General features: G+C 40.2%; 1 protein-coding gene across 1 annotated transcript; it reads right to left on the reverse strand.

Annotated features, from left to right (window-relative positions):
- Positions 1-3,171: 3,171 nt before the first annotated feature.
- Positions 3,172-13,689, reverse strand: AGR3 (anterior gradient 3, protein disulphide isomerase family member). The gene is made up of 7 exons (XM_063118770.1): positions 13,551-13,689; positions 12,860-12,923; positions 11,056-11,108; positions 7,977-8,053; positions 7,802-7,865; positions 6,460-6,543; positions 3,172-3,221 (listed from the first exon to the last, which is right to left on the reverse strand). The coding sequence occupies exons 1-7, from the start codon at positions 13,651-13,653 to the stop codon at positions 3,172-3,174; spliced, it is 495 nt and encodes a 164-aa protein (XP_062974840.1). The 5' UTR covers positions 13,654-13,689.
- Between the last annotated feature and the right edge of the window lie 13,218 nt (positions 13,690-26,907).

The raw sequence follows: 26,907 nt of genomic DNA on the forward strand, positions 1-26,907 counted from the left end.
AAGGTGGTGAATGTTGCAACCTCATCTGCAAGTTGCTGGAAGGGGGCAGTTAGTTAACACATGGGAATTTGGGGCATAGCGAGCCTTAGGATCTCTATAGCCTACTGTGTTGTTTCCTTTTCCTCCCCTTCTTTCTCTCTCTCTGATCTGCTCCATTGGTGGGAGCACAGGTATTTGCTCTCTCTCATCCCAGTGTTTTATAGTCCACAAAGAACTTGACTGAACAAATTTTGTCTGAAAGTAAAAGTTGTATCTGCATTTTTATGCAAGAACCTGTGAGTCAACCATTTTACCTTTTGTTCACTAAAAGAAGAGTGTGATTTCTTTTTCTCAGCCTTTGTGTGCAGGTGGGACTGGTAAATGCTCATTCTGTTCTGCCTTTTGTTCTTCTCTGCTAACTGCCTTTTTATCAGGTAGATAATCCCATCAGATTGAGGGTTAAGGAAGAGTTTACAATGTGTGGTAGGATAACTAGGCCAGATCTACACCAAGCAGAATATGACACTTTGAAAACGGTTTAAAAACTGTATATGGAGTATGTCCTACACACCAACAGTTGTCACTATGGTTAAAAACCATTTTAAAACAGTAGTGTAGATCCTGCCCTGGAGTGGTAATGCTGTTAATTATTATAAGGAATAACAGTAGTTTTGACTTAGGGTGTTACTGGCATTGTAACTGATGGTGCCTGTAATGAAAAATGCCTAAGTAATAACCCATTTCACAGGTTTTTAAAAAGATACCAGGATGTGAAGCATCTTGGCAGTGTGTGGTTGGGGAATGTACTAATTCTGAGCACAACTGGGTTGCTTCTTAATTATTTGTACTGCTATGAATTTGTAGGCCCATGCCTCTACGCCTTTTAAATAAATAGAAGGATTTAGGAGAGGAAAGTGGCTTAATAAGTAGGTGTGTTTAATGGGTCTAGAAAGCAGAGTTGTGGAAGGTGCCTCTTTCAACGTGATCTCTGCTTGGGAATTCTTAGCGTAGGTACAGTGCCGCTCTGTGGTGCTGATGGGGAACTGCACATCATCTGTGCCGTTCCTGGATAAGAAATTGTAAAATAGAAGAGTGTATAATCACATATATAGGGTGACCATAAGAAAAGGAGGACAGGGCTCCTGTATCTTTAACAGTTGTATAGAAAAGGGAATTTCAGCAGGTGTCATTTGTATATATGGGGAACCTGGTGAAATTTCCTCTTCATCACAACAGTTAAAGCTGCAGGTGGCCTGCCCTCTTTTAAATCTGGTCACTCTAGTATAGCTCCTGCAGCTTTAACTGCTGTGATGAAGAGGGAATTTCACCAGGTTCTCCATATATATACAAACGACACCTGCTGAAATTCCCTTTTCTATGCAACTGTTAAAGATACAGGAGCCCTGTCCTCCTTTTCATATGGTCACCCTAAGCATATAACATTATCCTAACTGGTCACATTCCACTGAACATCTTTCTGTAAGTTAAAAAAAAAGTCTCATGGCTACATGAAAATAGATAGATTGGGATCAGATTTAGTTAGGGCACAATCCTATATGTGTTGAGACAGGGAAAAGGCCTACAACTCCCTGGGAGTTGTAGGACTTTCCTTTGTTTAAACATGCATAGGATTGCACCCTAAGTTGCACTTAAGCTGCAATATGATACACACTTACTTGGAAGTAAGTGCCACTGAATTCTGTAGGATTTACTTCTGAGTAGACATGCATAGATTCACACTGTTGGTTCCCATTGAAATAAATGGGGCTTAAGTCATGACTAACTTTACCCAGGGCTTCCCTGAGGAATGTATGTCCAATTTGTTTATGTGTAATCATGGTGTTGTTTTAATTGATTTCAGTTCATTTTAATGTTTTTATTAATGTTTAAACCATTTTTATGCATTTAAATATATTTTAATGTATATTATCACATATTTTGTGAACCGCTTAGAGATATTTTTAAATATGTTAAGCGGTAGGAAGATCCATAAAAATAATGATGTATTGTCCCATTGATTTAAATGGAACCATAGTTCAACTAATTTAATCTGTATCCAATCCATAGTTATTATAAATTTCAAAAGCTTTACTGAAGAAAGAAATCTTGGTACTGTCCAAGATAAGAAATTTTTAAACATTATGCCTGCCATTTACAGTTTTGTAGTCCTACACGTGATTGAAAATGCTTTTGACAAAAGTTGGAAATGGTGAGTGAAAATTATTGAACAAGCCAACAAAACCAACATAGTTCTGAAGGATTTGGCTGCAGTTTTTATTAATATTTTTGTTTACTAGTTTCACATACCATGCAAAAAATTGGGGTAGTTTGTATAGATAATACAGCCAGACATTTGCAAAATAATTAAGGCTGCAATCACAAGCAACTTGCTAGTGAGTCAATTCCACTGAATTAATTTGCTTTTGCATTCCAGCAAATAAAGATTTATGTTAAATTCATAAGATAGTGCTAGACAGAAGTTCTTTTCTACACAGCATTGTAAGACTGGAAACTAACTACTGTGACTGCAGTGTAAATTAATAAACATATGCATCCTAATGTTCCTACAGAGTAGCCCTCCTGTTCTCTTTGGGCCTCCATGGAATGAAATGAGTATGTTGAAACACAATCCACATAGCCTGTGAATTTGGTAAAGAGCATGTGGCAGATTTCCATATATGTAACCGTGACTGTGAGAAACATCTGGAAAGGAGAGATACCTTTTTTCCTTAGACACACCTGTGCTGGAACCAACTAGCAGCTATACAGACTGTGGTGGCCCTTATTCATCCTCAATGGACTGAGACTGGGGCTAGGGTGTGCTGAAATGGTTCCTCTAGATAAAAGCTAAGTTTGCCTCTAGATAGAAACCATGATGATGCCATGGCCTTAGCTTAAGTCTTAGATTCTCAAACAGTAAGTTCTTCTGGGGAGGGATATGAAGTTACAAGGATGGAGAGCACCTGAGGTAAATTTGGCCTTCCTTCTCACTAGCTAAGGTTTGATATTGCAGTCACTACTGCCTCTTTCAAAAGAGGCATGATGGGCCTTTGACAGAGATAGTGGCAGGTAGGGTACGACATTCCAGAGAGAGGGGAGGGAGAAGAGGACTGGGTGGGTTAAACACCCATAGCAGACAACTCCTCTTGATTCACATTGTTCTCTTGGGGGTGATGATGTTGCAGATATCATTTATAGTTCAGTCTGAATGAGACGTAATGCTTTCTTCATATTTTCTATTACTGAAAGAAGAAGATAGGAAAATGAATGTCAGTGAGTTAGTATCATAATTCTAGAAAAATGTGGAGAAAAAGAAATGTAATCTAACTGCCTTTCTTCTCTGTGTATTAATTTTATTTGTTAAATATTTGAAAAACACTTTAAAGATGGGTAAACCAACATAAGACAATTAGGGAGGAAAGAATGCAATAAGACTAAAAACAACAGAAAGCAGAAAACAGAATATGTAGAAATTGACTTGCTCCTTAAAACAGGTAGAGTTTAGATAGCAGCCGAAGAACAGTAGGAATGAGAAGAATGAAAAGACCTAGGTGTCCTGATAAGGATGGTGATGTGGAGTCTTTAAATCTTAAGTAGAGCAACCTGGATAATTATTTTCTTCCTCCTAAAGAGTTTGCAATCCCTTTACAGAATCTTTTGAACCCTCTGCGTACAGAAATGGCTGAGCAGATACTCTCTGGATCCAATGAGAAGGTGCAAAAAGCATCTCAGAGCGCTAAAATTTTGTCACGCTTCTTTTACACAAAAGGTGGCAACCATACACCCTCAGCAGTTGAAGTTTTTAAAGCTAAACCTTTAGCACACAGTTACTATATGGGGCTCAGATTTGGGTGGATGCATATTCTAGACCTGTGGAAGTTGTTCAGTCTAACCTTTTAACACTTTTTTTCTGTCTCATGCTGTGTTCCAAATGCCTCCTTGCGTTTGAAGGCTAATCCTCTATTAGTTTACAGGCCTGGCGCAGGACATTTAATTATTGGCTTAGGATGAACTTATGTCCCATTGGTTTACTCCCTTTGGTTTTGCAGGATCCCCATGAGAGTGTTTGGATGAAGACCACCACTTTAAAGCTGTACTCCTCTGGTTTATCACCACAACAGTTATTAACTCTGGGGTTTAGTGAAGTAAAAGATCTAATTAGACAGTGCCTACAACAGAACAATTTGTCCACTATAAGAAAATTCTGTCCACGGTATGACTACTTTTCATATAGTCTTTTTGACACATTGGCATCTTATTTGCAAAACTTAACTGTTTTAAAATACAGATGAGCTTTCACTTATGCAAGACTGAAGATACTGCCATCAACTGTACCCGAGGGTTGATTAAAAGAATCCCATTGGAAAACCGCATATGCCCATATGGAGATGGCAGTGTATCGAAAGAGTCACTCATTTAGTACTTTTTACAGAAACTTGAGGAAATAGGTGATCACTCCAGTACTGTTATCTATTCCAGGGAGGTCAGTTATCGCTTCCATGTCTTTTCGACTTGCAGACCAAAATAAGCAGGTGACAGCAAAACCTGCAAAATTTTTAGCAGGTGCTATCAAAATAAGATCTGCCATTTTATCAGAGTCTTAATTTCTCACAGTTCCTACGACTGAACAGAAGATTATTTGTTTTATTTATTTATTTTTATTTTATGTGTAAAGGACTGTGTATTAATCTTGGCATTTGCATTTAATGTAAATTTTTAGAATGCAGTTTGGGTAACTTTAGTCAAGTATAATCTTGCTTTTATTTTTTAGACATTTCAATTCAAATGCCAAGGGTTGTGGCTGATGCAAATAAAGGAATTAATCTCTCTCACTTTCTCTCATTTTTGTTGCCATCTTGAAACACGGGGTTGTATCCAACGTTAGTCTAAGACGATATACACGAAGCAGGATATAACACTTTGAAAATGGTTTGGAAACTGTACGGAGTGTGTCACAGGCCTTAACAGTTGTCAAAACCGTTATAAACAGTTTGAAAGCAGTAGTGTGGATCCTGCCTTACTGATGTCCCATTCATTTCAATGGGTCTACTCTGACAAGCACTGGATATAACCTAATAACAATAATAATTCAATTTGTATACTGTCCTACTGGCAAATGCCTTCGGGGCAATTTACAATCATAAAACCAAAAAACAACAAAATAACTATAAATAATAATAATAATAATAATAATAATAATATTTCTTACCCACCTCTCCACTTGGATTGAGGCGGAGAACAACAGCGAATATAAAACACATAAAAACTGATTAAAAACATAGTATACATGATTAAAACATCCTTAAAACATCCTAAAAACATTCTAAAATTCCACTGGAATACAATAATAATAATAATAATAATAATAATAATAATAACAACAATACAAGTATCAAATAATTCTTAAACAGTAATAATATTTAAAACATTAAATCAGGATATTTAATGAACCCACTTACTGTTCCAATTGGTTATTTAAAGAAAGAGAAGGTAAAAAACGTTATTTTTGTTTGAAATGTTGGATACTGAATTGCCGGTTAATGTATTGCTCTTTTGTAACTCCAGATTCAAGTAGTTAAAAATCATTTACATAACAATCCTGTACTTGTGCACTAGGTCCCATTTAGTCCAATTAAACTTACTCCCCGGTCAATGTACATAGGGGTTGCATCCCCAGATGCTTCAATAAGGAGCTAAGACACAGCCATTAACACTTGCAAGGCACTTTGTCGTGCAGTTTTTTAATCACTTACTGCTCAGTGCTGATGGGATGATTTGTATGAGTGACTGAATGAAACCATATCTTCCACCCAGACTTACTTTTCTTTTCCAACGCAGCTTTACTGACCTTTAGAAGCAACATCTGGGATTTCCCTTGCACTTGTCGAGTGAAACAAAAGAACCAAAAAAATCCCCCTTTGAGCTCAATCCAGTCAAGTGCAGGCACAATATACACAAGCAAACAAATCCTGCTAGGTACAACAAAGCCCTGTTTGTTCTCCCTCAGCTCCATGAGAGCACACAGGCAGCACAAGGGACCACTGTCATGAATATATGCATGTCTACTCATGACCCCAATCAAAGCCTTCTTTTCTGCACCATGGAAATGAATCATGCTCCTGAGAGCATGCACAGAGAGAGAGAGAGAGAGAGAGAGAGAGAGAGAGAGAGAGAGAGAGAGAGAGAGAGAGAGAGAGGGATGAGGAGATATGAGAGGTATATGTGAACCTCACAATCCTTGCAATGTCACCATGTGTTGCCTGTGTGCATGCCTGAGCACTCGCATTGGCAGGAAGGGGTCATCTATTGAGTCCAGTATGACTCGTTCACATATTGGCATTGCACCCACACAACTGGCTTGAACTCTATGAATGGAGACCCACATCACCCTTCATGCATTGTCTATATTTGTGGAAGTGTTTGCATGAGCTGCCCTAATATGGGCAGCACAAATGCAGGCCCTTATGGGAAACAACTTACACACTGGGAGGTCTTGAGGCTCGTAAGTGTAGAGCCGGTTAGAGTATCTTCCAGTGATGTCAGCTCTCACGGTGAGGGAAGGATCTGGAAAAGGAAGCAAAATATTAAAACGTGGCAGCATCTTACTCGTGTTTCTTTCTAGTATGCAATTTATGGAATTTGAATTTCAAGGCAAGCTATTCTGCGGCTGAATGAAGTCATGTGGCTCAGTCTAGGGCTTCATCCTCATTTGCTGTTCTAGTTTGCAAGGCAAGGGCAAACGATAGTATTCTGGTATGAATATGATGGCAAGCCGTGGCTATCTGAAAACCAGGAAGTTACTAATAAAGTAGAGCACTTGAAGGAAGGAAGCAGGCAGAGGAGGGACTGTGTATGTAAGGTCCCATCACTCCTAGAGTGCTACACCATGGCTTGGCATTAGGTTTGGAAACACCAATCATCCTACGCTTGGATGTACGTAGGAGTCAGATGACTCTGCATCCAGACAAGATTGTAATAGCGGTTAGCAGATTCTGTAACCCTTGACAGACTGAGATTCCCATAGCTGATGAGATAAATCTCACTTTGGAGTGCTGCTGGGAATATACAAATTAGAGGGTGGTGAAAATCCAGTATCTCCGCTATAAAACCCAGAGTGGTTTTATAGAACCAGTGCATTTGTACAGAAATACTGCTGTAATATTATTAGGCATACGTTTATTTTAAGTTTACATTACTACTTCCAGGCGTCTTTGCAGATTTCTGCTTCATGTATTTTAATGTGCCAGCTGATAAATCTAACTGAATTAACAAAATAATATGTTAATTCCATATCCTTGAAGCATATCTTTTCTGTAATAGTCAACAGGGGCTGGGAAGTGATTCCTTGTAGGAAAAAATCAGTCAAGTGTCTCATTTTTCAACATTATGCTTGTTTTGTTTCATTTTCGTATCAGTTTGCATTTTTAAAAAATGAGCATCAAAAATTCATAGTATTTTCATGCAAATTTCTCAAAATACATGCATTTTGGTACACATAGATGCATTTTTTTAACAACCGATTTCTCCATGAGATAGTGTTTTTGTATGCACTTTTCTGAAATATAGACATTTGCTTCACCACCCCTTGATCATCCTACAATAGCCTTCTCTAACGTGGTGCCCTCCAGTTGTGTTGGCCATGCTACCTGGGTATGATGGTAGTTATAGAACAACACAGCTGGAAGACCCCACATTGGGGAAGTCTGCCCTATAGAACTAGCCAGCAGCTCCCACCAATGGAATACTTGACTGGCCTCTGCTAGTAATAATTATCATTGAGATGAGGTTCTACTTCATAGACACAGTTATATCTGAGACATACCTACAAACATGATTCGAGGCACATACTGTCCATCAGGTGACAAGTTCTTGTCCGCTGTTTCATGCTGGCAGGAAAAAAAATCAAATCATGTATGAATAATTATCACTAAATCAGCTACTTTTGTATTAGGACTGTGAACCCCACTCCCCAATGCATGTATTAAATGTGTGTGTACCATAAGGTTGAGCATGATGAAGTTGTTCTGACACATTTCTTGTATTTCTTGATTTTCAGCAAAAACCTTCTTCAGTGCTGGAGACAGTGGAAGAATATTGTCATTTCAAATGCAGAAGAAGCAAGTCAAGTGAGTCTTTTGCTTGCTCGCTTTTTCTTTCTTAATATTTATTTTCCTTTCCCCAAACATAACAATAGTCAGACAGGTACATAGTAGACTTTAGCTTATACTAACGCGACAAAAGCAATAAACAACAGCGGTATCCCTGACCTATACCAATAGTAAATTTCAGTGGGTTAGAGCTAGTCTTAGGCCTTAGCTAGACCTAAGGTTTATCCCGGGGTTGTCCTAGGGTTATCCCTGCCTGCTCCAGGGATCCCCTGTGTGTCATTTACATGAACAGGGATGACCCCAGGATGATCCCAGGATAAACCTTAGGTCTAGCTAAGGCCTGAGTCATACTCAGAACAGATCCATTGAATTCAATGAGACTTAAAATGATTAATGTAGGTCCATTGACTTCAGTGGGTCTTCTTCAAGCATGCCTGAGTCTGGATCCAATCCAATCACTGTCTAGCTAATGGCCCTTTTTGTCCATGCCATTCCACCCTCCTAGTTTTGATATGTTTTTATTTATTTGACACTGCATGTTCCATCTCTAACACACGAATGGAAATTCAGGACACAGTTCTGCTTGTTAGATGACGATATCCAGTCCAGGGCATATGCAATGCACAGCATGCTGTTTGATGCTTTGTCACTATCCAGCCTGAAGACCCAAACAAGTCCACTCCATACACATATCCTTTACTGGCTGAGCTGTTTAGGATCCATCCCAAGTCAAGACAGACGTCTTCAGCTCTAAATGCAAGCCCTCTTCCTGATGACCTTTTGATGAGTTTCGAGGCACAGCCTGACAAAGGGGTATTATTATTCCTAGTAAATTCTTCAGAGATCAATGCTAGGCAGCCACGCTCATCTCTGTCTCTAGTTACAAGGCTAGACAAGCAGAACAATATGAAATGTGTTCAGTCAGTGGCCTTGTTGCAAATTAATGCTTCTTGATAAACTCTGCCTTGGGCCACACTAGATTTTGGAGAACAAAGGAAATATGGATGAGAAATTTATTTTGCGATGCTAAGATCGCTGGCCTATACATTTAGAAGTAAATCCCATAATATTCAATGGGGCTTACTGCCATCTAAGGATGAATAGGATTGCAGCCTAAAAGCAGTGATTTATTTTTAAAGGCTTGGGTTTAAGTGGACGTCATCCCTTCTCTGAAGCCCTTTCCCTTAATTCCTGCTAGATTATTCCAGATAGATTCAAATGGCCACCACCTATGCTAGAGACATTTAAAAGTGAATGGCAGAGGATTGACATTAAGTGGCTGGAGGCTACTGGTGATGAGCCTTCACCTGATTAGGAGTGACATACATTATTCTTTTAAGCAGCTACCATGTGGTTACTAATTATCTGAAATACCCTCATGTTCAAGGACCCTTTCCCCTTTAATAATAATACTAGTGCTGTGCCTCTTCCAGTTTCTGCATTTTGATGAGGGTTAAAATGAAAACTCTGGAGAAAGAGGCTGGAGAGATGAGAATTTCAAATAACTTTCTCCTTGGGGAGGAGGACAGGATTTCTGCTTACCTTATTTTAGTGTGGGCAGTGGTTGAGGAGTCTTCTATTTTTCTTTTTTACTTTAAAAACAGCCCTTGCACTTTGAGCAGCCCAGGACTCTTTATAGAAAAGCTTCTCCAACCCAGCAGCTGTTTCTGAACCCCCATGAGATCTTCTCCTATAGGCATTGAGGAAGCGCTCCTGGGCTGCAGAAGCTTCTTTGCAATGCAAGAGCAAATGGAGCTTTTAAAGCTTTACAAAAACTCTGTTCTTCCTTGCAACAACACAGAGCAAGCAAGTTAAGAGTTTTTCTAAAGTGTCAAAAACCTCATTTGTTCTTGTTTGCAGTAACCCAAGACTCTTTGCAAAGAAGCTTCTGCAACCTGGGAGTTCTTCCTGAATGCATATAGGAGAGTGCAAGGTCACATGGTCTCATGGGAATTCATGAAGTGCTGCCAGGCTGGAGAAGCCTGTCTGTAAGGAGTCTCAAGCTGGAGGCATTTGTAAAGTAAAAACAAACAAAATAGAAAGAAGAGGCAGAAATAAAACAATGCCTCTTTCTTACGGAGAGAAAAAAATCCTGAAACCATGGGGAAGGATTTGGCACAGCACTAAATAATACCTGTCATATTCCAAAGTGAAGTTGTAACTCTAGAAAGGTTCTGAGCAATGTTGGCTCTAGGTATTTGAGGGAACTTGGGCAAGACATCCTCAATGACCCCCTCCCTCCATCTCATACCCGTTGTCACTAGCTGCTATTGCTCCTCATCTTCTTTCTCATCATTGCTACCACATGCTTGATTGATAGGCAGAAAGCCAGTGAGCAGGCAGGCAGTGGCATCTGCTTCTCCTCCTTTCACCACCACCATTGCCTGGGCCATGGAGAGAGGCAGACAAGCAAGCAGGTTGCAGTGGTGAAGGGGAGGAGCAACTCCACAAGGCTCTTATGAATAGGCCCCTGCTGGGCTGTGTCCCTTAGCAGGTGCTCAACCATGCTTATCTTTGACTCCAGTCCTGGTTCTGAGGCTAGGATCTGGACAGCCCTGAGTCAAAGCAACCTACACACCAAGCAGGATATTGCACTATGAAAGCAGTATATAAAAGGCAGGAGCCACACTACTGCTTGATAGTGGTATTGAAGTGCACTGACAACTGTTGGGGCCCACTGACACATATCATAAACCGCTTTCATACCACTTTCATGGTGTAATATCCTGCTTGGTGTAGATTAGGCCCTAGTGGCTTAGAGTCACTAGTGGTGACTCTAGTTGCAATCCTTAACATCACTTACTCCAAACCATTTCTATCAACTTCTCCAAGAACACAGGACAATAACCAAGTTACGAACTGGAATCTCAGTGACGCAAATAAATATAGTGCTATATTCAGTAGAATTATTTATGTCTACAGGTATATTCTAGACATCGTCACTTTAAATCAAACTGGTTTAATTTACCTTGACAATATTGACAGTCTTCCAAATGGTGAATAACCATCAATGGCTTGTTACTTTTTCAATAAAAAAACATGTATTAGATTAAATGTAAATACATTTTCCTGTCATTTCAGAAATACATTTCTCTATAAATGGAATGATGTGCAAAATGTTTAAGCAATTCATTAAGTCACCTTTATGAACTGTATTCAACAGATCATAGAAACCCTCCTTTAAAGGAATAGAAACAAAAATAGAGACATACTAGTTATATTTGCAATACAGCAGAATGATGTTATATTTACTAAAGCTACAGCCAAAACATAGTTTCTAAAAATCCAATTCTTTAAAAGGTTTTTTTGGTTTGCACTATTGAGGTAGTCCCATCTTGATTGGACAAGGGATCTGAAGCTGGATTCTTTGATCGATACTTTTAAAAGACCCTTTAAATCAATAGGACTAAAGATAGCTGTGATTAACTTACATCCTATTGATAGACTAAGTTTGGATCTAACCCATAATGTTTTCTTAAATTACTTTCCATGGTACACTTAAAAAAAATGGTTTCCCTTTATATCATATGTAAACACTGTTTCTCCTGAGTGAGTCCAACAGAAATGTTCTCCTCCATCTGGAAGGACACTACCTAATCAATGGTAATAATTCTGATACAATCTATCTTAAATTTAGTTAGGATTGCAGCTAGGCAATCCAGATAGTGGAGCAAATGCTGGGGAGCATGGACCCCAGAGGGCCCAACTGGGCTAATATTAGGATTACTGTTTTTATTTATTTTTATTTATGGGGTTGGGCAGGAATAACAACCTTCATCCCCTTCCCCAATGCCTTTGGGAACCACTGCCAGTGTAGCAACACAATTGGGCCCAAAGGTATTATGGGGAAAGAAGATGGTTGCCACCATAATCACCTGAACTGCCTCTTCTTCTTACAGTCTTGGATCCCTAAAAGAAGAAAAAACATTGTGCTAGGGCTATCACCATCAAAGCCCCCCCCCCATCACCAGCCCTAGTAAGTCTAGCATGACCTTTTTTTCTTTTAAGGGCCCTGCACTGAGAGAAACGTTGGGCCAGATAGTTTTATTTATTTATTTATTGCATTTGTGTCCCACCCTTTTTCCTCCTTAAGGAACTCAAGGTGGCGTACATAAGCCTCCTCTCCATTTTGTCCTCACAACAACAACCCTGCGAGGTAGGTTGAGCTGAGAGTCTGTGGCTGGCCCAAAGTCACCCAGTGAGCTTCCATGGCTGACTGAGGACTAGAACCCAGATCTCCCAACTCCCAGTCCGACACTCTAACCACTACACCACACTGGCTCTTATTCCTTGTTCCTGCGACTGCTAACCTCCACTACATAGAGGGGCACTTGGGGCAGAGCTGTCCCCCAACTTAAACCTGATGTCAGGCCTGACTACAGCTAAAATGTATGTCACCTTCTTGCTATTGATCTTTATCCTGCATTATAATATTGTTCGAAAATTTTCATTTAAAAAAAGAAGGTAAATGCTGTCAGTATTAAAGAAAAACAACAACAACAACTAAGTTCTGTTCTTATTTTATTTGGTAACGGCTGAACAACTACTTCACTTGGTCTCTTTCCACATTCCCTCAGTAATATATTATCATGTGGCCTCACACTAATGAGGTTGCTCCAGAGCTAACAAAGTAACAACTCCATGAGGTATAACACATCATACTTCATCTTGGCTTGTTTCACTAAGCCTTACAATACTTACATTGTCAACCTGAAGGAATATTTAATTAGAGCAAACCTATTTTCCCCCAGCAATTTTGGCGACTACTTTACCTGTGTTTTGCCTGATACAGTCCTTCTTCATAAGTTTGTACCCAAGTAATATCATCTCCCCATCCTAGAACAACAATAGTTTACATTGGATTATTTATTTATTACATTTCTACTATACTACCCAATAGCTGTGGCTCACAACATTTAAAACCATAATATACAACATATTATCCATTCACCCATCCAATATGGTTTTCATACTGAATTAAGCCTGCACTGAAAAATACTTTACTTTTCCTTCTGATATAAAGAGTGTGTTTAGTAGTTTTTGTACCGTACCAAGTCCACCATTAAGGCTCACCTTACACTATGTTTATAGCAGATCCCTATTGCCTATACACAAACATAAACACACATGGAGTCACACAAAGTGGGAGTATGTACTTCTTGCAAAAGGTATTTTAAAATTGATGTTAAAATATCACTCCACCGTGTTCAAGTGCAAGAAAAGCCATCGGTCAGAGTCCCAATGCAACATCACCAACAAAAAAACTTTAAAAATCAGCAAACAATGGTCATCTTTCAATCCACCTTCCCAATGAAGTGGTTATTAAAAAGCAAAGAAAGCATTACCTGAAGACTATAGTTCTTTAAACTTGCATACCTTCTTATACCTACTTCTTTTGAATGAATGCTTTTAAGAGTGACTAAATTGCTGGGGAAATAAGAAGATAAAACGAAACTACAGTACCTCTTGAAAGTGTCTGGGGAACTCTCTTTTCTTTTTTGATTGCCATTGCAAAGTTGGAGGAAACAGCAATTAGCATGAAAGATAAGCCCAATGCTGAATGCATCTTTCTTTCTCCTTCAAGATAGCCCCTGATAATGGAAGACAAAGCAAGCCTGTTAACTTGTGTGTTTGTACATGTTATGATAAAGAGAAATACCTTCTTTTTATTATAAGAATGAAGGATTTAATTTCCTTTATAATGAACTACTGAAGCTGAACTCACACTTTTTTTAAAAAAAAAAAGTCTGCCAAGCATATTAAACTAGGTAATTAATGGTGGTTTAGGATGCATTCTGGTTTCCTTTAAGACAAGATAGTTACAATCCCATTTGGCTCAGTAATGATCAATGGCATTTTCAAATATTATTGTTTGCCAAATGATGGCCAGGTCAGCGGCCGTTGGTTGACTGGTAAAGGGACAACTATTCTTGCAAATTTCCGTATAAAAGATGTTTCTATGAGGAAAAATTCTAGTTATCAAAAGGAACATTTTAACAGCAAGACAATGGAGCCTTTAAAAAAAGTGCATGGGGGATGGGTGGGAATTTCAAGCAACTGATGGGAAAAGTTTTAAACTCCCTCTCAGGATTTGGTGGTCCCGATCTGGTTTGAGGTCATGCAAACTTACAAAGAGAAGGGTCAGCTGCACTCTACATAATTAATGTGATGTGTAGTTGGACCCTCAGGGTGCTTATAGATGATGCTTTTATTGTGCAATTGCCCTGCCTCAATTGTGGAATTTTATAAGGAGTCCAGATCTTCCATTTGCAGCCCTCCTATTTTTCTCTGCTGCTTCTGCCTCACCAGAGAAAATCTATTAAGGAGGAAAATGTGGAATAGCTCCACAATATTTTTTTTGCTTGGGAGCGTTAGGAGCCATCCATCTGGAAGCACCTCTAGTTGACCTTCTTGTAGAAAAGTAGTAGAGTTACATAATGGATAAAGAAACAATCACACATTTCAGTGGTTGATCCAATTCTCAATCTTGCAAGAGCTGGACAAAACTGAGTATGGCTGTGTGATCAACCTGTAACTGTGGATCTTGCAGATTTTATTATATTGAGAGAGAGAGATAAGTATTACAAATAAATAAATAAATAATTCTAATCATAAATAAAACAATTAGTTCTACTATTATTGGTGAATTCTCTAAAATATGTTTCTAAAGGGGCTTACTAGAACATAGTTGTTAAAACGTTATTGCTTCTTGATGCTCTTTCTTTTATACACAAAACACCCTTCTCCCTCCCAATAAAGAAAGAGACAAATAGCTATTAATTGAACAATTTGGGGATCTGTGATTTAATTACAATTGTATCACAATCCCATATATGTTTAATCAGAGGTGTTTTTAGATCAATTTTATGTGATGGCTTTTCTCCTGTTTCTTTTCAACCAGGAAATCTTTCTTGGGAACAAATTAGTCTCAAATTTGCAACAGTAGATTATAGGTTGGATCCAGATATAACCACAGTTAGAGTTAATTTTGACTAACTTAAGTGCCATTGATTTCAATGGGTCTACTCTGACTAAGTCTGGGTCAAACTCTATGGATAAAAGGATTGTCTGTAAATCATACATGTTCTAACTATTACAATGTAATGGATACAGAATTTAGTAATAACAAGCACCAAGACCCTGTTTAAAAATATAAAGAAATTGGATGAGATGTTCCTGAGAAACCCTCTTTGATTTGCTAAGATGAATGCTGAGATTCAAAAACCATTGCAGACAAGATTCACACTTGCTTCAAAAGCAGACAAATCAGTAGCTGCTAACTTTGATCCTAGTTGCTATCCTGATTTCTGTTTCATCTCCTTTTCTTTTTTGTTTTAGTAAAACTAATTTTACTTTCTCTACTTTTGCATAAGACGTGGCTATTTCTACCAGAAGCCTTTGACATATCCCTGGTTAAATGTAAATCCGTGGTCAGCAAAGTTTTCATGCTGTTAGGAGATCTATTTTCATTACAGATATACGTCTAAGAGCCCCACCACCACCACATTAGCAAATATTTCACAGAAAATGGATAAACTTCTGTGGGTAACTTCTTCCTGTCCCAGTGCACTTCTCTATTATGGCTAAGGCCATTTGCAATAAAAGATGTTAAGACTTTGGATTTTGCTCACCGGAGCTGATCAGTTGCGCTGGTGAAAGTTCCTTGCCAAGGAAGTAAATGTTTTAAAGTGGGTGTGATTTATAGACCTGGGAACACCTGCCCGGCCCACGCACTTTGATCCAGACATACAACAATCGATTCACTTGCAAAAGGTAGAGAAAGCCCTGGTTCCATCCCTCCCTCCTCTCCTTGAACATCTCCCTCCTGTGAGTTCCCATTCTGGCTCAGATTTCTTGTCCCATCTTTGCTCGTATCAGGTGTCATTATATTGGAACCGAAAAAAAGTAGTGTTTTGTGTGTGTCTGTGACTTTTCCTCCCAAATGGTTACGGTCTGGCTCATGTTCAGCGAAATAAGAAACCAGCAATGAAAGTTGGAACTGTAGGTGCTATTGTTTCCAATGAATGGCCAGGTTCACTGGCACTCTGAGATTAGGGATGAAACTAATAGGAAGATACAAGAGTTACTTTGTGCAGAAGAATGTAATTAAGAAATCAAGGTAAAACATTTTTTAATTTAGATTTTTTTTTTTTAAAAAAAATAAAGTTCCAGTCATTCTGAGAACGATAATTAAGATAAGGATAAGGAAGACATCAGTTGCTTGAATATGTTTTCTTATGTGGTTCTCCTGAGTTTGTATGGTTGTTGCCTTTGATTCCTCATCTGCATAACTTTTGCTTTTCGGGGGCTTGGGATGGGAACTGCCAATAACCTTTTTTATTTCTTGGTAGAACTGGATGAAATTTATAGAGATAGTTTCCCCTTTTGAGGATATCAAGCCTGGCAGGTTTCAGATGAGTAGGTGCAGGGGTTTCAATGCAAGAGCAGCTTTGACATATTGAGGATACCCCAAAGAGGATGGGATATGTTTCTTGTGGACTATTGTTCTGAAAATGTCAGACAGTCCAGGGGTGTCTCTAAGTAGGAAGCCTGCAAAGTTTCAGAAAGATAGGTGCAATGCTTCCCCTCCCCACCCTTGGGCAATTTATATGAAAATGACACACATCATCAAGATAAGCAACATGCAAAATTTCAGAAGGATAGGTGCAGGGGTTAGGGTAATATGAGACTGAAAACCAATGCAATACCTTTTTCATAGTGAAGCCTTGTAACATTGGATTAATGGCCATCTCATGGTCCCATCTTTGCCTTCCCTCAAAGCACAGAGATTAGGGGCCATGGTAAGTCAGACCTCTTGGCCATTCAATTTCCCTTTGGAGCATTTTGGAGAAAAAAGATGAAAATATTATTTAGAGAAGAGAAACAACATCTGTGTCTTTGAGTACAAAATAGTACTGAAGTGTCATTCTGGCCAGCAGTCTTGAAATGTAACTATTATTATACAAAGTCTGCCTTAAATGCATTTGCGAATGGGAATGTTATACCCTTTCATTGATTAGAAGATCAGCACTGTTACTGATCCAAATGGAACTACATCAATCCAGTCCTTATTGCTGAAAGGAGCTTGGTAGTGGCAGGAAATACATGCGTAGCAGCCTCTCCGCTACGTTATGCATGTACAGTTGAATTGGGGCCATTGGGTTGGATCTGCGATGCTTGAACATTGCAGAAGAAAAGTGATGAGGAGGGAATTTCACCAGGTTCTCCATATATACAAATGACACCTGCTGAAATTCCCTTTTCATAGCCCCACTGACATCGGAGTCACCAGCCCCCCTGTGACCATATGAAAAGGAGGACACAGCTCCTGTATCTTTTACACTTGTATAGATAAGGGAATTTCAGCAGGTGTCATTTGTATATATGGAGAACCTGGTGAAATTCCCTCTTCATCACAACAGTTAAAGCTGCAGGAGCTATACTAGAGTGACCAGATTTAAAAGAGAGCAGGACACCTGAAGCTTTAACTGTTGTGATGAAGAGGGAATTTCACCAGGTTCCCCATATATACAAATGACACCTGCTGAAATTCCCTTTTCTATGCAACTGTTAAAGATGCAGGAGCCCTGTCCTCCTTTCCATATGGTCACCCTACTTTATCGAAACCAAGCTCTGCTTGGTCCTCTTGCTTTTCTAGGCTTTTCTTGCTGATGCCCCTCCCTCTCACCCTTAAAATGCACCAAATGGGCTTTTGCAATGTTGCTGCAGGACAGGGAAGGATTTTTCCTCAGCATTTGATTGGGTCCTTTGTGTCTACATTGGGCATGTTCAGATGACAGGCTAAGCCACAGTTCGGCCGCTCACCCTTTTGCAGCAAAGGGTTAGTGAGTGTGTTTAAACCGCGGTTATGTAGTTACCACGCTTAGTAATGGTTCACACAATATGCACAAGACACACTAAGCCTTAACGTTTAGCTCAAAATGCTTAACCACCATGTTGTCTAAACAGGGTCACTGTTATGTTTGAGTCGTTTTGGTTTCTTAGCTTTTTCTTCCCTTTCTTTTTTGATCACTATTAGATATTTTTTAAAGGAATAATGCAGTCCTTCTAGCCTAGTTTGTTTGTTGCAAGTTTGGAGTCTGAAATCCTGTGTAGTGAATGGTTAAAGCGAGGGCAGGTGGTGTCTGACCACATTTGAAAGAATTTGCTTGAGCTGAGTTTGGAAACTTGAGGGATGGCTCTAACTCCCTGAGGGGCTTAAAACCACTCAAATGGAGTCTTAATAATTGCTCTCTTGAGTTCTAATGTATTATTTTGACTGTAACTTGGATATTTCGCACCCAAACATCCCCTTCAAATGTCTTTTTTGTTATGTTTTCTTTCTTTTTTTTCACAACATGCCCTGCTTATCAATATGAACTTGGCCCCCAGGGGCCTTTTCCATGCCTTGCACTGCATTTTAATGGGACAAAATACTGTTGTACTTGCATTAACATCTGCAGAGCCCATCCCCCACCCCACCCCCACCCCACTGCTATTTGCTTGTTGTTGTTTATTCGTTCAGTCGTTTCCGACCCTTCGTGACTTCATGGACCAGCCCACGCCAGAGCTTTCTGTCGGCTGTCACCACCCCTAGCTCCCCCAAGGTCAAGTCTGTCACCTCCAGAATATCATCCATCCATCTTGCCCTTGGTCGGCCCCTCTTCCTTTTGCCTTCCACTTTCCCTAGCATCAGCCTCTTCTCCAGGGTATCCTGTCTTCTCATTATGTGGCCAAAGTACTTCAGTTTTGCCTTTAATACCATTCCCTCAGGTGAGCAGTCTGGCTTTATTTCCTGGAGTATGGACTGGTTTGATCTTCTTGCAGTCCAAGGCACTCTCAGAATTTTCCTCCAACACCACAGTTCAAAAGCGTCTATCTTCCTTCGCTCAGCTTTCCTTATGGTCCAGCTCTCGCAGCCATAGGTTATTTGCTATTAGTTCTTTAATAAAAATGTAGGCTGTTTTGCTCCCAGTGTTGTTGCCATGGTATTCCTTCTATCTCTACCGGCAGCTGTTGGTATATTCAGGATCTCTTGCAGGGGTGCGGAGCTAAATGACCTTCCAGCACAATTTTGCTATTATTCTTCATTTAACCTCTAGGCAATATGAAGCGGTATATATGGACTCATTATTTATGCCAGGAGCGCCATCTCCTGGTATAAAAAGGCCATGAATGTTTGTTAGAATGAATGCAAATGAGCTGCTGAAACTGACTGCCATCAGAAGCGCGTACAAAAACAACGGCTTGAATGACTTTTTCAAAAGGATCTTTGCATTGCAGCTAGGATGAAAAGGACTTGTAGAGGCATTCTAAAAAGCTAGACCAAATTGGAGAAATCTGAAGAGAAAGAGAGAAATTATCTTTTGTTTGTTTGTTTAAAGACTTCTAATATCAGTACAGATACAAGAAGGGAAATTCACTGGTGTTTCCTATATTCTCTCATATCATTGATCTATGAAACCAAAGAATGATTCTGGTAGTGAACCGCCCAGAGAGCTCCAGCTATAGAAATGTAATAAATAAATAAATAAAAAATAAATAGTTGCATTCTGTTTAAAGCACGTGGGGCTGAGTATATACAACCCGTTTAAATCTTGAATTCAGCAAAACGTCTGACAAAGTTCCCCATGATAGCTGGGTCAGCAAGAAGAAGAAGGAGAAGAGAAGACAGAGAGGGGACATGATTACACTCTGCAAGTGCCTGAAGGGCTTTTGCATAGAGTCAGAGTACACATTGAGCTAACCCTATAGTGTTGTTGTTTTTATTTACTCTAGTGTAAGCGTGAGTGTCACCAATTTGGATCGGGACCACATGGAGAGGTTTCGCAAAAGGGGAGGGAGCTTCCGTGGATGCAAAGGGAGGCTTTTTTCTTTTGTTCACTCCCCATGAGGATGGTGATTTCAGGAAACAAATGTGGGGAAAGTTTAATCTTCCTCTCCTTTGGGGCGGTGTCTATACGATAGACAATTCCCTCAAAATGCTGCAGCATTGCTGCAGCAAAGTGGAACCGATAAATATAGAGGGCAGGAGGCAGCGGGGGCTATCTGGCCAGAAAACCGCAGCGCCGGCAGCCGTTTGGTTCATCAAGCCCAGCCCCTGCCCTGCGTTCCCCCGCTTACCCTGGATGGGGGGGAAATCACAATTGGGCTTGGATTTCCCCCCAGCAATGCCCACTGGGCTTAAACTGAACCAAGGCCCCCACCATCAAACGGAGAAACCTTGGAGCAACAATAACAACAGAATCACTGCAAAAAAGCGCAGTTTCGGCAGTATAAACAATGCAGCACCACTGCGCAGTCACTTCAGGGTTAATAGAGCATAAAGATACCCTTCCCAAGGGCGGTGCTCTTGATTCAAATTATGGACATGCACACTTACACTAGAGTAAAAGAGAGCAAGATAAGCCTCAGCTGCACACTACACAATTAGCACAACATGGCCACAGCTAGATGTAAGGTTTATCCTGGGATCATCCAGGGTTCACCCCTGCCTGAGCACTGGATCCCCTGTGTGTCACCTAGATGAACAGGTTTGACCCCTGGACAATCCAGGGATAAACCTTGGGTCTAGCTATGGCCCATGTATCGTGCCTCATAAAAGACAGTAAAGAGTTGTTCTCTGCTGCTCCATAAGGCAGGACTAGATCTAATGGGTTTAAGGGACAGATGGGTAGATTTTGGTTGAACTTTTAGAGGGACCTCTTAATGGTAAGAAGAACCATTAAGGGAATCCCTATGGGATTAGTGGTTCCTCCACTGCTGCATGTCCACTTTAAGCAGAGGTTATACAGCCATCTATTGGGAGTGTTCTAGCTTTGGATTTCCTGCATTAAGCCCCTTCCAACTCTATTATTCTAGGAGCCCAGACTTATATTAGGACTGGGAAGGGAAAATGATTTGGTTGTTGTACTGATAAAATGTCTATATCTGGTGAAAGCCAATCATTCATCAATGAAATTCAACATCAAGGATAATTGCAGAGCTGTCCATCAATGGGTTCTATTTCTTGCTTTACCATCACTGTGAACACAATTTTAAAGCATTTTGGGGGTGGGGGAGATGTCCTCAAGGCTCTTCTTAAATTTGGTATGTACCTGATGTGAAGACAGAAAATGCCCTAAATCCCTCTAAAGAAACCTCTCACTTGAGCTATTTGACCTGATGCAATATATACGGCAATATTTCTTATGTATCTTAATAGTTTTCACTTGCTGGTGGAAAGGAAACAATCCTGAAGTATATTAGCACCATTACATAGAAGGCATTGTTCCTTTATTTCCTTCTGCATGGGAAACAGGTTATCACGTGTCAACAACTAACACTAGAAATGTGATTTTAAAAAGCTCAATCCACTCATCAGCCTACTGAGAAAAACCAGCTGGACCAAAGAAAAGCAGTCACTCAGAGCTGGACCAAAGAAATGTATCATCAATATAATGGCCTAATTTAAGAGGTTGGAACGTAAAACTATTTATTTATTTATTTATTTATTACATTTTTATACCGCCCAATAGCCGAAGTTCTCTGGGTGGTTCACAAAAATTAAAACCACAATAAAACAACCAACAGGTTAAAAGCACAAATACAAAATACAGTATAAAAAGCACAACCAGGATAAAACCACGCAGCAAAATTGATATAAGATTAAAATACAGAGTTAAAACAGTAAAATTTAAATTTAAGTTAAAATTAAGTGTTAAAATACTGAGTGAATAAAAAGGTCTTCAGCTGGCGACGAAAGGAGTACAGTGTAGGCGCCAGGCGGACCTCTCTGGGGAGCTCATTCCACAACCGGAGTGCCACAGCGGAGCAAGCTCTCCTCCTAGTAGCCACCTGCCTCACTTCCTTTGGCAGGGGCTCACGGAGAAGGGCCCCTGTAGATGATCTTAAGGTCCGGGCAGGTACATATGGGAGGAGGCGCTCCTTCAAATACCCTTGCCCCAAACCGTTTAGGGCTTTAAATGTCAATACCAGCACTTTGAATCGGGCCCGGACCTGGACTGGCAGCCAATGAAGTTGTAAAAGGACTGGCGTAATGTGATCTCGCCAGCCAGACCCTGTTAGTAAACGGGCTGCCCTGTTTTGTACCAGCAGAAGCTTCCGGACCATTTTCAAAGGCAGCCCCACGTATAACGCATTGCAGTAAAACAAGGCTTTGTGCCTTAATATACAGCTGATAAACTTCTTATTCATTTCATGGGAAAGCTAGAAAAAGACCCAAATGGGGTTGTACACAATATTAGTCATACTTAGAGTAAACCCATGGATGTAAATGGGGCTGATCTTCATCAGGATAGAAAATAACTAAGGTGCCCTTTACATGTTAAAGCTATGTTTCTGCAGGTTCGACCCATGGCTGGCATCTTTGAGTATTTATTTATTTATTTATTTATTACATTTCTATACCGCCCAATAGCCGGAGCTCTCTGGGCGGTTCACAAAAATTAAAAACTTTCAAAGTATAAAACAACAGTATAAAACCATAATATAAAATACAATATTATTTTATATTGTAAATATAACCATTGTTCTTCATCAGAATATCCCATGATTGCCTGCTTGCACAAGTGAACGGTGACAGCTATTGCATCTTGCCATAGGTGCCTGTCAGCTCTATTGAGTGTGCAAGCAGGAGTAAAAGCCACCATCACTGCTGGGGAACAGAAGAGCCATGAAGCAGGACCAGCCCCAAATGGTGGCTTCTTGGACCGCAGAGGAGCCAATGAGCAGGGCCAGACCCAAACTGTTTGCTGCCTGAGGCAGAGGAGCAAGTGGTGCCTGCCTACCACCAGCCCAAGCTAAATTGCATGGCACCCGATGTCAACCAAATTATTTTGGCACCTGTGGCAGAAACCCCCTATAGTGACCACTTATGAATTGCCAAAAAAGAGGAAATGCATGACCAAAAGAGAGGACAAACGTGGACATAGTGCTGCTGTGTGGTGAGTAAAGGCCAGCTGCAACAGCAAGCCAATTGAGTGTATCTTCACCATGGAGTTGCTCAGGCCTTTAAATGTGATGTATTGGTGCCATGCATGGATTGATGAAACAGTGGCTGTAGAACATAAAAGGCACTCAACACGGTTCACTTGGGCACAATCCTATGCATGTTTAGACACACACACACACACACACACACACACACAACTGCCAGCATGTCCCAGAGCATCACCCTTATTGTCTACTTCTCTCTGGTTTCACCCTGGCACTCCATCAGATGACTAATAACCTTTCCTTGCTCTGGCAAGTGAATGAGGTGATAACAAGGCTTTCAGGTTTCCTGTTGCTTGGGACAAATTAACATAGAAGTCAGTGAATGCTGAAAATTAATAAGCAGAAGCTAGATGCTTCCCCCCTTTTTTTCTTTGATGGTGGTCCTACTTCAAGCTAGAGGTTTAGATCAGTGGGGGTTTGGTGTCTCCAGTGTCAGTGGGGCAGAGAATCTACTCTGGGTTTCAGTCAGAAACAGAGTTCTAATTGGTTCTAAGTGAAACCTGGAGTGGATTCATCCTGGATAGCTCCTTTAGAGTTCTGACTGGTTCTGACTGAAACCCGGCAGATTCACTACCCCACTGACATCAGAGCCACCAGCCTCTGCTGGTTTAAAACTGGCTTTGCAAGATTGTTTGCATTTCTAACTCCAAGCTCAAGGCTGCATTTCAGCAGGTTGAAGATCTTTTGTTAAAGCTCAGCGTGTTTACAGGTTGAACTTATGCAGTCAGAAGTAAGCACCAAAAGCATTGTGGAATTTAATGAAGCTTATCTCTGGTATCGAAAGCAGAAGTATTGTGAGATTTTACCGGTTTGCTTGTTTCAGATGACTGTGGTGTATGATGGAATTTTTACCCAGAATGTTAGCTCTTTTTGGTAGCTATAATAATTAAAGAGGGTGTGTGTCTTTCCATCTGACCATTAGCGCCATGATGTCACCACCATTGGACCTAGACAAATGAAACCTGACATGCATTCTATAGAAGTGTGCTGCTCAAGGTTATTTCATTTTTTAAAATATATTATTTAATTTTAATTAATTTAAATGTGTCTATGTGGTTGAAGCCTGCAGTGACATCAACTAGGGACAGACTTTCCTAACCAGCAGTCTATACCACTCGAAGCCAGAGGAGTTTAGTAAATTGTGGGAAAGTGTAATACACCTGCCCCCTCCCCATTGTTGTGGAGAGGAATGGAGGGGCAGGCCCCCTCCCTCAGGTGTTATAGGAGTGACTCTTGGCAAGGCCCATCCCTAGAACTGCCAGCAGGCATGGCTTCACACAGACAGGGCTGCAGGTACAACACGTCTGTTTCTGACAGCTGTATAAGTTAACTTGAAGGCATTGCTGTAACAAACTATGGGCTATTCCAACCTGTGCAGTGCCAGGTCCATTAAGCTAGTAGAATCATAGACTGTGGAGTTGGGAGGGACCACAAGGATCATTTAGTCCAATCCTCTGCAATGTGCAGGAAAACCAACTAAACCATCTACGTATGAGAGGTAGCTGTCCAGCCTCTTCTTAAAAACCTCAAAAGGTGGAGAACACACAACCTCTGTAGGTGGACTGGTCCACTATTGTACAGATCTTACCGTCAGGAAGTTTTTCCTTATATTTAGTTGGAATCTAGGTAGCTATAACTTGTACCCATTAGTTCAGGTCCAAAGTTCTGTGGCAATGGAAAATAGTTCTTGACCGTCCTCCCTGTGGCAACCTTTTATGTACCTGAACACTGCTAACAGGTCTCCCCTCTGTCTCCTTTTCTCCAAACTGAAGATCCTAATAGTAAATAACAGAGAAGCAGGCATCCCTTTTCCCCAGGCTCCCAGCAGGTGCTGTTAAGACAATCTCCTCCACCACTGCACCATTGCATGTGAACTCTATGTATTTTAGTATTTTCTGGAGAATCCTCTCCAGGGTTACAGACCACACACAACCTTTTTCTCCCCACTTCATGGAAAACTTAGAAAACCTGAATTAGTGTGGAATGTAGATCTATTTCTGGAGCAACAGACATCTTCAAAATAAATAATCAAATGTGCATTTTTTTGCAGCAGGATTTCCATGTATTTCCATTTGCCACAGCCAATATAAATTCATTCAGTTCATAACTTTACTCACAGAAGAGCTGAAAGAGTAGCATTAATGTGACTCAAATAACTGAAGTAAACATTCATAAAAATGAGAGAGGATTAAAAGGTGGGAATTCAGCTATTAAGGGTGGGGTTGTATGTTATTTATATATACAAATAATTTGCAGGTGATGGAGGAAAACCCAAACTGTTTGTGAGGCTAGCAGCCAGGAAATTGCTCTGTGCTAGAAGCCACTGAGTGCTCACAAAGAAATTGTTCTCTGAATGCCACAAGAAATGAAAAGTGACTTAATTTCCCTGCATTTAATACACCGCAGTAAAGACTTCAGAAGCGAGAGTGCTTTCCAGAAACAGACTGGAGTACTTTGTGGCAGCTGTGAAATGAGTCAGCCAGGCATCTGCTGTAAGATTTCTTTTTTGCTGCAGAGTATTTTTTTTAAAAATGGTGTTTTCCTGTAGTGATATTTTGTTTCTGCTTTTAAAAGATTATACAATGGGCATTGAGACAGACTTGCAGGGGTCTTCCCTCCTCAGGATATTTTAGGTCACTTTCTTGAATGCTCACTTTTTGAAAAATTAACTCTAGACTTTTTTTTCCCCTTTTAACTTACAGAAATATATATATGAGGAAATGTGCCAGCAATATTCTACTTGATTGTGTAGGCTATTTTAAATAAAGCTTCTTCCATTGTTCTGGCCAAGAAATGTAAAAGCCAATGCTGACTCCAGGTTTCTGAGGGCCCTTGTGCAAGACACTCTCAATAGGCTCACCCCCTCAGTAAGTTTACCTTCACAGTGCCATTGTCACCAGCTGCTATTGCTCCTCATTCTTCGCAGGTGAACAAGCAGGTTGTGAAGAGGGGGAGCAATTCCAAAGAGCTTTTGTTATTGGCTCCTGCTGGGGTGTGAGCTCTTAATAGATGCCCAACCATGCCTACATGGCAAAGGTACTGGAATGACTAACAAGCAAAGAACCAAGTAATGTTCCATTCTCTCTCTGTGTGTGTGTCTGTCTTGACCAATGGTAGAGAGGGGGTAAGTTTTCTGTACGTACCTTCCTTTTCAATTGCAACAAACAATCTGATTTGAATGGCCATGGCTGCGTTGTTTTCCTGGCTGACAGAGTAGCATGATTTTCCTGATGAGAACCAATTGGAAGGCACATGGCATTTGCCCTGAGTATATTTAGTGCTTATTTTTCCTGGCATGAGGTAAAAACTGGACAGTTCTTTTTGCCTGCCATAGTGTTTCCTATGGGGATAGTGTACAGTTGACATTAATTTGGATTTCTTGCATAACCATCCCATGCCAACTTCTTTGGAACAAATGGATAACCATTATCTCTGCAGCATGATTTTAAAATTCATTAAAAAATGTAGATTAGTATCTGAAGCACCAATAAATGTGGCAGTTAACTAAAGGATGATTATCTCACAAATCAGACTAACACAGATCAGGATAAACTGTGCAGACCAGACCAGTGACTTTCCACAATGAGAGCAGAATATCTAGAAGGAAAGGTACTCAGAACCAGCCCTGCCATTAGATACCCTGAATGGCACATCTCAGGTGCTCATGAGGCTCTTTATTGATTTTTTGGATCTATATGAGATATGCAAAAGTCACAGAAAATGTCACACTAACACAGTAGACCACTTCCAAAACCAAATACATGAACCTCTTCTGAACTAAGGATGATAGCCAGGAGAAATAAGTTCTTTTATTTTTAAATGG

This window comes from Elgaria multicarinata, chromosome 1 (assembly GCF_023053635.1).
Source record: "Elgaria multicarinata webbii isolate HBS135686 ecotype San Diego chromosome 1, rElgMul1.1.pri, whole genome shotgun sequence".
Lineage (NCBI taxonomy): Eukaryota > Metazoa > Chordata > Lepidosauria > Squamata > Anguidae > Elgaria > Elgaria multicarinata.